The following is a 13,222-nucleotide window of genomic DNA, read 5'->3' on the forward strand; positions in this document are numbered from 1 at the left end:
CTCAGAGGGCCACCACGTGACTCGGATCACCTTCATGCAGTTATTGGAAGGGGACTCAGGTAGCTGGAAGCAGCAGCTGGCCTCAGACATGGTTCAGTGCCGTCGAAGGGCAAGATTATTAAAAGAAGCTGACAGTGTAAATCCTGTTAGATGTCACTATTAAACTAGGTCCAAAACTGGGCAATAGCCTAGTGCATTCCCACCTCGGTCTGAGTCCTGGGGAAAGGTAAATTCCTAAAGCACCAGTTCTGCTTCCAGCAGAGCCCCATGCTGAGGAGAGTTCCACAGCATGTCCTGTTTCTTGGAGATCTCAGGTCACTGGTATCTTGACTACAGACTAGAAATACTTTCCAGGCCATTATTCTTAGATATGGCCCACAATGGAACTTCTGACACTTCGATATTTCCCTCTGTTCTGAATCGGAATGAATAGTTGCAAGTTTCCCATAAAAGTAAAAATAAAATATTTTGGAACTACTAAAGCAGTATTATTGACATGCCTCATTTGGGCCTTTTACCTTATATTAAAAACATCAAAATAAGTTTATTCAACTTTGCCAAAATTTTTTATACATTTTTAATGCTTGATTAAGTGAAAGGAGTCCTGCAAAACAAGTTATTTTAATTGATGAGGCATTTTTAGAGATAAACAGTTCTGCTAGAAGTCTTTCAGCTGCCTCTTCCGAATTATCTTTTCTTAAAAAAAAAAAAACCCAGACTTCCTAATCTTGCAGCCCACATCAGCAGCGGGCTCTGCTAGTTTTTGCTGAGGCTAAATTTCTAGTGGTCACAGTTGTTATTTCTGTATGTGGTGACTTGCTTCCTTTTTCAAACGCTAAACCCCATTTTAATTTGCTTAAGCATACAGGAGTGCATTACTATAAAGATATGGGAAGTGGTTTTATTTTCTATGTTCCAGTAAGTGTCCTTTCAATAAGAACATGCAAATATAGAGCTCAGCCTGCAGAGCATTACACTGTCAGTGAGGAAGACTATAATTTTTGAAAGAACCTTGGAAACCTCTTATCTCTCCATCAGGTCAGCCTAAGACTAATGGGGCACCCATGTTCTAGGAAAAATAACATGAACTTTCCCATTGCATGCACTAAAAAGACAGATTTATGTTGCAGATCAAGCTTTACTGTCTTAGACCAAGGCTATTTCTGCAGCCAGCTTTCAGGGAGGGGACCGTTCATTCAGCATGTGAGACTGAATAAAAAGTCTTGGATAGCCAACTGTGAGCAAGCAGCTCCTGGGGTATAGAATGGGCTGGAAACCCTAGGTCATAAACAAATAAATCATAGGTGAACCCACTCATAGCATATATGAGAAGAAAAGATCAACTAGTTTAATCTTTCATTGGAGCTCTTTCAAAGCAAAAATGGTTAACCTTAAATGTGTGCACTTTAGATACTACTGCAAAAGGCAGTTTCCTCAAAACAATGTAAACCACAGGGATTCACTGAGCTACTAGCACAGGAAAATATCTTTCTCTCGAAGAAAAAAACCAACTTTCTAGTATCTCAACAGTTACATAAATGTGGCAGGGTATACAGTATAGACTCCTCAGCCTTGGAGTTCTGGAAAAGCCATACAGTAGTTCAATGCATACTAAATGTAATAAAAGTATTCATAAAAAACCTTGGGTTTTACCTGAAATGATAGAGCAGCAATACTACAAGCAGATCTCCATCAATGGTGCTAAAGTAATCCTGATTGTCCTAAAAAATGTAAAATACTCTACTGTTCCTTCCAGCATGATAGACACATAGACCTCAAACTCCCATAACATGTTGAACACAGCTCTTAGTAACACAACATTAGATGAGCAGTTTTAACTAAAACCATGCCTGAGGACAAAATACCAGCAGCACCTCCTGATGGCTGACAAATCCACAGGGGACCAAGAAACCCATCCCCAGCAGTCCTATTTACACCAAGCAGGTCCTGAATATATTCCCTTGCTATTAACACTGCTACCAACACAACTTTGTTTGTACTATGTGAGGTCTTATATAAGGCAAATGCAGAGATGGCTGCTGTGAAATCTTAGAGATATCACGTATATCAACAATTCTGGCGCTACTAGTGTGACTTATCTGTATGGTTTCACTACTTCGGAAGAGCATCAGTGTCTAAGCAGTAAGGAGAAGCCCCAGTGAGTGCAGACAAAGCCAGAGGGACTCTGCACGTAGCAATTGGCCTCGTGTCATTGCAACCACTCCCACGCTCAGATCTGAAAGGTCAAAAGTATATTAGAACTGTTAAGCACCTGCGCTGGATTACCAGCTCAGGATAGATAAGACTGCATCGCCTAGGTCTGGCTGGCATGACTGTTAACAACTAATCTTGTCCTTACAGAGCAGCTCCGCAACAAACAGGATTGCTGCGCATCTCTGCTTTCACGTTAAAGCAGTAGGCTCGCCTATCTGAAATGACAGCAGCTGTTTCTTGTACCACTTCTATAACTGTGACTTTAGTTTCATTGCAGAATATCAACATTTGTGTTCAACAAATATGATTCACTGTGTTTTGAAAGTAAGAGAGATGGAATGATAGAGGCAGCATAGCATGAGTCACCTCAGCCTTGAAACTGCACGGAGCTATTTCACTAGAATTATGCTACCAGCATTTTTTACCTCTGAGATATTTGCAACTGTTATCATGAACTGAGAATACTGTAAAATAAACATCTACAACCAAAAATTGACCAATATAGTTTGACAATTCTTGCCACAAACTGCCAACCCTGAAAAAATAAACTATGATTTTTTTTTTCCTTATTTTTGCCCACTTCTAATCACACTTTCACTGAAGCACATTTCCTTTCCTTCTTCCTTCAGATTTGTCTCTGTCTTTACCCAGCCTTCTGTTGCTGATCTCTTTCATTTTATTATCTGGAAGATAGATTTGAATGGTGCTTTTAAATTTTTCTATGTTTATTAAATTGCATCCTTTGACTATAGATATGGCACCCCTAAGCCATATTTTAAAATAATTTTTAAAATAATTAATATTTCATTTTTGCATAACTTTGCTCTTTTTTTCCTCTTTATTAGTAATTTATCCGTTATGTATATAATACCACTGGAGGCAAAGCTAAATTAAAGCCTCACTGGGGCAGGTATCACACAGAGTTTTAGCAAGGGTTTTTTCTTCAAAGACACTAAAATCTGAATAAGCTAGAGAAAATGTGGGGGAAAACAGAAAATAGAAAAATATTTTTTAAAATGCTATTTGAATAAAATTATGAATGAGAAATGAGGATATCAACTATGACTCAGCAAAACGCTTTAAGCACAGACCCCAGCAAGCAAACATATCCTCTTGTCTTCAATGAGAATGATTTAAGCACATGCCTATATGCTCTATTGATTCAGACCCTACACGTCTTGCCTGAATTCATGTGAGATCTGAGTCTTGGCCATAAAGCCCTGCTTCCCCTCCCAGAGATGCTTACGCTTGTGAGTAATGCCACACCTGAGACATGCATCACAGCTCTGAAGACTGACTTCTCCTGTTTATTCATAACAGGTCTAAAATTGGTAGCTGCTGAACAATTTCCTCAGTGACCCCACTGAGATTCTTTAACCCTTATCCTCAGCTTTTTGGATGGGAATATTTTGATCCTAACGCCCCTTCCAACCTTTTCCTCTCTGATGAAACTGTTCATCAGGATGACACTTCTGTTGTAGGAGTCCATGCACTCATAAAGATTAACAGACACCACCACCTTGCTTCACATAAATGAGATATTACCAAAAGGAGCAAGATTTAATTTGAAAGGCTCCGTAACACAAAGAAACAGGATTTGAATTAGGCTGAAGTACAGGGAATTGTAATTTCAGTATGTAATATAGTTACAACCTGTTAATCTGCTAATGCAAACTGGTCTCACTATAAAGCCTCTTTGCACACAAGGTGCTCTTGCTACCACTAGATGTCAGTTTTACACACTTTAAAATGGATAAATACCTTAATAGTAATTCGCCGTTCACAATAGAAACATATTTCTTTATTATGCCATTCTTTCTGGACTGACTTTTAATTTTAAGGATTCCACATTTTATTTACCTTCTTCTCTTCTGCTTTTCTCCTCCTGTGGGGCACAGTTCTCCTTTATCTAAGAAAAAAAGACGTAAAAAATTTCCACTATGCATTTATTCCATGATCTACTCAGTCTGAGACACTCTGACAGTTTTTGCCAGATATCACTGGCAAAAGTCTATAGCTCAGGTTGTATTTCTAGAGGATAGCACTGAGATCTTATTCTTATTCCATAAGGATATTTTTATATCCCATAAGGACATTTTTACTAAGAAATGCCATATCTTCTCTGACTAATTACAGATAGTCTACTATGCCAGTTAATAGAGGATATCATTAACATGTATTATTACAATTCTATGATTTTTCAGATTTTTACTCGTATTGACTGTTTATATGTAGATCACTTATTTACACTCCAAATTTCTGTCTCTCAGAAATGAAAAATGTAGCTGTAGATTCCTCCTAATCCTGGCTTCTTGCAGGTCTTTTTGTCAATACCAAACAGATTCCATAAACATAAACAGGTCTTAACATAAAGAAGCTGATCATACTGAATACAGAGCTTTTGTAATATATTATGCATTTACTTTGCCATAACAACATGAAATTGCTTTATATGAAATGAATCTGGGCCTTTACTTTACTTCCCCTCCAAAAAAAGGAAGAAATTAGGAGGAAGTCAAAGTCATTATACAATATCATATTCAGATATACCTTTATAGAAAGGTATATATATTTTTATATATATATATACCCACAGACACACACAAAAAGCAACAAACTCATTTCACAGCAAACCTCTCCAAACTGGTCCATGCTCAGAACTGGCAACGTTACAGAATGTAACTCAGCATTATTGTAAGGTAATGACAAGACTGTCACCTTACATAGAGCTTTACTGCTCAGATATTGACAGCTTACCTAGCAACACAGTATGTTTATAATAAAGTCAAGGGAATCTCCTCATCATCATTCACATCAAAATTTGACCTTTTCAGACTTTTACTGATCCTTCAGAGCTCTCCTGGATTGTTCAGGTATTATTTGCACCTGCAGCCATAACCATCTTATACAGGTGCTTATTACAAGGAGGGGCTGAAAAATAAGAAAGGAGAAAGAGATGTGCTTATATGAACTTCAAAATATAGTTGAAAAGACTGTATCATACAATCAACAATATCAACAACCTTCTTCAAAGACATCTAAAAACTTTTTTGAGGCAATAACTCTATTAAAATATCCCTTAGCACAACCTCAGCTAGGACCTGTGAAAGCATGACAAAAAATCTTCAAAGCAAACCTGGAGGCCAAAATATGTCAGGTCCCATGAGTTCTGACAGTTGTGTTTTGTGACTTAGAAGCCTTCCTTAGAGAAGTGCTAAACCTGGGGCAGGTGAAGGTGCCGTATACGCTACACACTGTGTTACAACATTTTATCCAATGCGAGAGCTCCATTCCCTTTACCTTCCTACCACACTTACTCAGTTTCCTCAAAGCAGGACTCCATTTGCATGCTAACTACCCCTTATCCACCTACCAGTCATCCTTTACATGTCCCCAAGTCTGCAAAATGCCGTAAGGGCCACCCAGCCCAGGTATGTAAGCCACATGCACGTGCTAGCCATTTGCGAAGCACACGCACAGAACCAGAGCACCTCAGACATGCCGGTTCACTCTGCCTGTACTGTACAGTCCACGTGCATGAGTTGGTCTAAACTTTTCCAGACAAAAATGCATAAAACCTACTTAGGTGTCTGCAGCTCCAGATTGCACAGAAATTTAGTTTCTCTTTGTTTTTGATGTAAGGCTTCCCCCTCCTCAGCACCCGTGCTGGCAAGCAGCTACAGCAGGATAGGCTCAGATCCAAGGCATGCCTCTGCAAGTAAAGGAGTGAGAGACACACCTCAAACACTTCCACCACTGCAGCGTTTCTCCCCTTCCATGATGCTATCTGCAGAACAAAGCTGGCTAGCTTGATCTGCAAGCTAAGAGTTTTGGTTACTTTTAGCTACTGAGCTAAGTAAGTGAGCTACTGAGAAAGTTGATGTCAGGTGAATGAAGCAGCCAATAAAAAAGAGGAAATCAATAGCGGGTTTGAAGAGAACATAATTTTTATATGCTTTCTAAATTGTGCTCTAACATGAAACTGTAAATGCAAAAAACCCAAATCTGTCCCTTTAGTTCCTCATTGTATATTTGGCGACTCATACCCCTCTAGGAAAGAAACTACTTTAACTTCTTCTTTATCACACATATCCCTTTGCAATATATTCTATTCCTGCCAATATGAATCGCTAACGATGTATATCATAAGCAACAACAGGAGCAATGGATGATTAAAACCTGGAAGAATTAGTCATCTACTTACAGAAGCTACCATGTAATTTCAAAAATGTTGAGTTTGCAAGATATTTTTGTACTCTTTCCTCCGACCAGAATTTTGTTGCTAAAATGCAGCAGCAGCTCTTAGTTGCAATCAATGGTGCAACTTACTGCAAAAAAAAACCCAAACCCCAAACACAGAAAATAAGAAAAGATAGCTTTCAGCTGGACCCATAGATGCCAATCCCCTCAAACTTCAGGGAGGCTCATAGCTTAATCCCCTTGTTGAAGACTGTCTCGGGGAAAAAAAAAGGAATCTAGTTAAAACCCTCTATATAAAACATTCACCAGTATAGGAAGTGCTTAGATCCATAGCTTCCTCCTCTATCAAGCTCAACTGCTAGTTAAAAAAGTGCTTGATCTGACCATACACGCAGCACTTGGCTGTGTGGAAAGAGCTGCCTACAGCAGAGTACTGCTTAAGTAGCAGATTACAGCAAACATCAGCTTGGAAGGGCAGTGGGAATTACACAGGCTGTTTGGCTGCAATCACCAAGCAATTATACCGTAGCAATCTTAATACACTCAAGAAAAGCTTTAAATAGTCTACTTTGCAAAGAAAGGGGAGTGAACAAAAATCAAATCCTGAAACAGAAAGCATAGCTGCGTCCTCCCCTTATTTAGAAGGTGCAATAACAGGGGAGGAAATAGCCCTAATACTGCTGGTCATTGATCTGCAGAGGCAGTTTGGTGAGTCATCATTACAGCTGAACAAGCCCAGATGGGCCTGTATGTCAATCGGACAGCTCAATATAGTTTTAAATTTCCTCAGGAATTTGGTGATTTCTAGATCTGCTAGATCATCTGCTAATTACCATACGCACTACATGTAGATATGCAGCTGGTTTTTGTTACAGTATAATTACAGGCTAAGTATTAAATGTAAGGGGTTCTCTAGTGTCTGAAATGGCATATTTTCACAACAAATATATCAAAGAACTTGAAGAAATGCAGAGATTCACTTGAATTTAAATACAGACTGAGGAAATATGTTTTCTCTGAGATCTTACATGTTCTCCACTTGATCTCGTTGTCTCATACACTTGTTATTAGTGTCTCATTTTGTATGCCTGATACAAACTCATCTATCATGCTGATGAGACGGTGAGAAAAAAGGCAAAACAGTTTGGAAGGGGACTGATGGCTGAGGGGTTATTCAGAAAAACAGATAGATCTGGGCAAACATCAATTGTATTACAATGAACTCAGTATCACTGAAGTCACTGGAAAGTATCCGTTTTGGAGATTTCACATCCATCATAGGTGTGCCTAGGAAGTCTCAGGAAACAAGCAAATTAATTTCCTCTTCCTGACACAAAAATAAGGAGAGTTAGAATTGCAGCTATTAAATGGACATGTTTTCAGCCTGACCTATCCCCCGTTGAAATCTATGCTGAGAAAGAGGGCATTTTAGCAGTAGCAGATTTCTGGCTGAAATTATGCAATCACACACTTGGTCTGGGTGCAATCCGGAGATTTTACTGGAAATTTTGCACTAAAGGAAAATCCATTGGTAAAAAAAGGTTTAATTTAGATTGGCTTAAAACACTGACTTAAGAAGTTCGGCTGCAAGCTGCGCACTAGCTTTAACATCGGAAGCACTTCTGCTGCTTTAGTGCGGTGCATGGACTCTTTGGCACGTTGAGGTGAAAGGTATAAGAAGCTACATAAACTATTGAAATGATTTGGCTAAACTGTTTCCAGTACCCAAATTAGCTTATACAGCACTACAATGGGCACTGTATGTGCCAAGGTGGCACACTAAAAATTCTATTTCTTTTTCATCCTCAGTTTTTCATGGGCTGAGGTGTCATGCAGAAGTCTAGCACAAGAACAGACCAAACTGGGACTTAATAGTCTCCCAACCATTGTTAAAGTAATCTTCCACTCAGCCACTGTTACGCTAATCTGCTGATTTCAGTAAAAAACCCCAAAGAAATTCTGTGGTGGAGCTGGAAAGAGACTATATAAAATGGCTTGCTTATCGCTTTTTGAATGATTCATTAACCAGTGTAATTTAATCTGCCACATGCCCAGTGAAATTCCAGTTTAACAATGTAGTGTGTGCTACCAGCTTTCCAGAAATGTTACAACAGGCCAGTAATAAAAAGTTAAGCATTAACCAAGATGAGACAATCATGTAGCTACAAAACTAAAAACTATTTTTTAGGTCTTTGCTTAGTTCACTATTAAAAATGTCATGCAATTCACTTAATGGATTGGTCTTGATTAAATTTATCTTTCTTTAAAATACAAAACCCGTTTTCTCTCTTTTCAGAATATATCAGATTATGAGCTGAGCCAATTCAAAATAATGCACCAGCCGTAAGTTTCTCATTATTTTCTGCTTCCCCATTAAATGACTAATACTCTGTTGTCTTCTGACAGTTTCTCTGTTAATAAATAAGGAAAAATAGGAATTGAAACCTCCTGCTCCTGTGAAGGGCATTAATTGATGGGGGTGGAACTTCCTCAGGATTAGGACCCTGGAAGGTTTACAAGAACTGTGGTTCACATCAGCTGACAAGAAAGTCTCTTCTGCATCAGCTGCTGGGTGATATTCTTCCTCAGAACAGACAGGGACAACCTTAATATTAGGAAAAGTACAAGTTCAACTTCTTCCAGAATACAAAAGCTCTTTACTTATAAAGTGTATGAGGCCAAATTTTCAGAATGCCTACTGATGTGGGCATTCAAGCTTTGGATTCTCAAATTGTAAATTGGAATAATAAAGGTGTTTTGTAATATGAATTCTGTTGTCAAGTATAAAACAAAAGACCAGAGTAGATCAAGTCCAAAGTAATAAAACTCCTGAAATGCACAGTGTGGATGTCACGTCCCTAGCACCAACTCTCACTCTAAAATGTGTTGCTCTTACATCTTACTACTTGCTATTGCAAAAATTGCCTGAGTTTCTAGCACTTGAATAGTTTGCATGTTTTAACTGCAAAAGGTCTATATTGATCCACCTAAGCCAGATGAACAGGCCTGTTCAAGTCTGTTCATACAGCAGGTAATCCCCAATGGACCAAAACACTAAGGATAGATAAACAGAAAAATAGTAATTGCCAGAAAAGATGAGACCAAAACCCTGTGTTTCTCCTGGCAGTGGCCAGGGCTTCAGGTCTCTGCCTGTTATGAAAGTTTCTTCATGGGGCTTCATTAGGCAGAAGCTAGGTCCTCTGACATGCCACCATCAAAAGCTACTTTGCCTTTCCCACTCTAGTTCTCACTAGTGCAACACTCAGTGTTCTTCTTTTCTATAAGAAAGATTTTGAGCCTAGAAGGCTATAAATGCTCTGTGAACTAAAACACGCAGTTATTCTACATTCTGCTAGGAAATCCCATCACAGATGTACCAGGAGCAATCTGCAGCCGTGCATAGGTATACTTCCCTGACTTCTACACCAAATACCTTCACTAACTCAATGGAAGGCTCTTTTCCCTCTAGTCAATACTATACCTGTTCTCTAAGGGGGAAAAGATAATGGGCAAAAAAGACAAAATGTTTTCTCAGGGAAGCGTTTATCATAGTAATTCTATTTCGATACTCTGAAGTAAACTTTTTTTGCACTACACTTTTCATGAAGACTTTTATTATATTCTGTAAATTCAATTAGCATTGGCTTTGACAGCTGAACGACAGCCTGATGTAAACTAGTTCTCATCAACACTTAAAGTCACAGGTCTACCTAGATTGCTTCTGAGCAGCTACTGAATATAGTAGTGAAATTATCACGGTGCTATCGCTACTAGTGTCCTATCCTATCCCTGAAATGCAATAATGAAAGATTTCCTTCCCCGCTTCCTAAAACAATAACAGAAGAGAGGTGCTGCTTTCAAACACGGGACAGCGGAGTACTGAGGCACTAGTCCAAATGCTCTCTGGAGCTGGCTGCCAGGGTTGTGCAACAAACTGCTCTCACAGGTTTCTGTGTTTTTCAACAGTCCTGACATCACGTTGAAATCCTGAGCTTTGCTTAAAGCCTCTCCTCCTGCAGAAGCACCATTGCATTTTTCACTCCACACAGCAGACTCAGCTGATACACTCTCACCCTGAAAGCCTGGGGTCACCCAAAACGCGGAACAAGTTCGCTCTCAAGCATGGCAGTACAACAGCACTTTCCAGATACTTCCCATCGGAGAAATCTCAAACATCCCATGGACTACAGTCATGGGCTCATTTGTTCAGTGTTAAAATTTATGCCAGGAAGGACACTATATAGAACTTCACACTACATTCAGGAGCACTCTTTAAGAGAGCGCAGATATCAAAAATCAGCCTCAGACCACAGATATTTCAGAATATTGGAACTTAAGTGCTTTCCAAACATGCTGTCTTGCTATCTTTACTTAACATTTTAATAAGCAGTGCAAATAAGATTGGTATTTATAACTGTATTCAGCAAAACTCGCATATAAGCGACTCAATTATAAACATCCGTAATTTGGAAGCACATCTTGAGAAAGAAATGTAATTAGAGCTCAATCACCTCAGTGTAGATAGTCCAAGACTTAGAGTATCCGATGTTTATGCAGAAGTTGTTTCACAATGCTTTCAGCTTACTCAAGTTTTACTTTCCCAGGGACCGTGAAATTAAAAGGCCTTCTTTATAGCTAATGTGATTAGAAATTCATCCCAGATCAAACTCAGAATGAATTTTGCTCTCCACTCATGAGGTCTGGGGACTGTTTTCCAAAATCAGGACTGGAGTCTTTCATCACAAAATCAGTGCTCTCTATCACATGTGCAAATTCAGAAGCCTGTTCTGGCTGTGTTGGATTGCTAGGTAAATGAGAAATCTTCACCTGCAAATCAGGTATGAGATGTCAAGTCTTGAGTTTACCATTTGTATATAGCAACATGCAGTTGTGGAAGATCCTGGATAATAAGTGAGCTGTGATAAGGAACACATAATTACAAGCTTTGTTTAATTACGGTGTGGGCAGCATTTGATCTCCTTTTCTTGAAGTAAACATCTACCAATTTTCAGTGCTGTGAAAAATGTTACTAGTTTATTTTACCAGGAATTTATAGTATATGCAGAAAAATTTGCTATTTATAAATCAAGTAAGTGTTCTGTAATTAAGATTGATTTCCAGATTAGTTTCTAACATCAATTTTTCATTTGTTCATAATTTTTAATAACTCCAGACTGAAATTTTTCATCCTTGCTTTCCAAGCAAAGGAGATGTCTCTTCCTGAGACATATGAATAAATTGTCAATTGTAAGAGATGTTACATTATAAGGAAAGTACCTTTGTAATTCTGAGATGTTCCGCTTAAAATGTCTGCACTTGCATAATTCAAACTGCAAGAACTAGAAACATTACACATTAACTCCTTTTCTGTCCGCCCCCCTCCACTCACATTTTTTCTTTTATTTCTTCATTAAGGAAGGTAAACAACCTAATGTGGAAAATTCACTTTTCAGCTTTTTCACAGCTATCAACATTTAAGTCCACAGACAAGTTCTCCATACACCAGATGCAAAGGCCTGGATCCCCTCTTAGCCCTTTTGTAGCTGGGTCAAGAGAGAGTCCGTAAGACAAAATCTTTTGGAGTGATGGCATCCAACAATCACTAAACCTGGATTTCATAAATGTGGATTTGAGACCTTGCTTTGCCTAAGTAAACTCAGCTAAATTATTTTAGCATTCCCTGCTTCCTTTTCCACCTGCAGTGTGGAAATAATAGTATTTCCCTATCTCACAGGGGTGCTATAATGGAAAAGCATCAGGAATTGTGATGTCTTTACTTAAAATAGTAAGGAAAACTGTACATCTGCACTGCAGTTGAAAGCCGTAACTTGCTTCCCAAGGTCCCATTCACCAGCTGGGATGCCACAGGGCCACGGGAGTTACATGCATTGGGGACATCTGAATATTGTGGGGATTACTGGCCAAGCAGTGGCCAATACTGCCATGGCTGCAGCTGCCAGACAGACCTCTGTGCTGCCAGGGGCCACCCCAGGCTTGCAGGCAACAAAAGAGGATGATGGTTCAAAGGGCAAACAGGCCTCCGCTGGCAAAATTAATGCTAGTCTACTCGTGACAGAGATTTACACCCATCTTTTCTCAACAATTTAGTCAGACACTTCAGTGCATTTTAACTCATTGTCCATGCTTCTAGCAAGAATCATTGTTTCAAATGCTTGCATGCATAATGCATTTTCTTCCGTTACATTGGTACTTCTCATTAAAAAGACAGGAAAATTGAAGGCATAAACATTAAGACAATAGGTAAAATTAAGAATAAAATAAAAGAGAAGTGAAGAAATAAATCAGTAGACTTCTAACAGACTACAATGACATTCAAATTTCACATGTAGAGAATTTTCCAATCCTGTTTGGAGGGGGGGATTACATAGGCATCATTATTAAATTTATTCTTAGTTAATAAATGTAGGGTGTGCAACATGATACTTTCAGTTTCACTTTAAAATATTTTGATTTCTTACTCCTGTATTTCAGTGGATTACTTTGCCTAATCAAAGACAAATCCTAATAAAAACACCCATAAAATCACTGAGATTCTATAAGAATTAGACTGTTTCCTTAAGAAATAATAAAGACCAAGAGCTTTTGCTGTCTCTTTAAGCAAGATGCAGCAGTACAGAAATCTTGTGACAATCTGCATTTGGACTTTCCCCACTCCAGTGAAAACTCCAAGCTGAAAAAACAAAGGTGGTAGATGCCTTCTATTCCAATACTTAGTAAGCAGGAAAGGTTTTCCCCTCTCCTTGGGATATACCATAATGGATTTTCAATTACCCTATATCCTTTAAAT

The 13,222-nt window shown here is 38.7% G+C and overlaps 1 protein-coding gene across 1 annotated transcript in view; it reads left to right on the top strand.

Moving 5' to 3' along the window:
• Window positions 1–13,222, top strand: part of BLNK (B cell linker) — a 102,938-nt gene that overhangs the window by 23,157 nt on the left and 66,559 nt on the right. The window contains exon 3 of the mRNA XM_075504816.1: window positions 8,711–8,757. Within this exon, the coding sequence (XP_075360931.1) occupies window positions 8,711–8,757 (47 nt within the window). The remainder of the gene's footprint in view (window positions 1–8,710; window positions 8,758–13,222) is intronic.

This window comes from Mycteria americana, chromosome 6, assembly GCF_035582795.1.
Source record: "Mycteria americana isolate JAX WOST 10 ecotype Jacksonville Zoo and Gardens chromosome 6, USCA_MyAme_1.0, whole genome shotgun sequence".
Lineage (NCBI taxonomy): Eukaryota > Metazoa > Chordata > Aves > Ciconiiformes > Ciconiidae > Mycteria > Mycteria americana.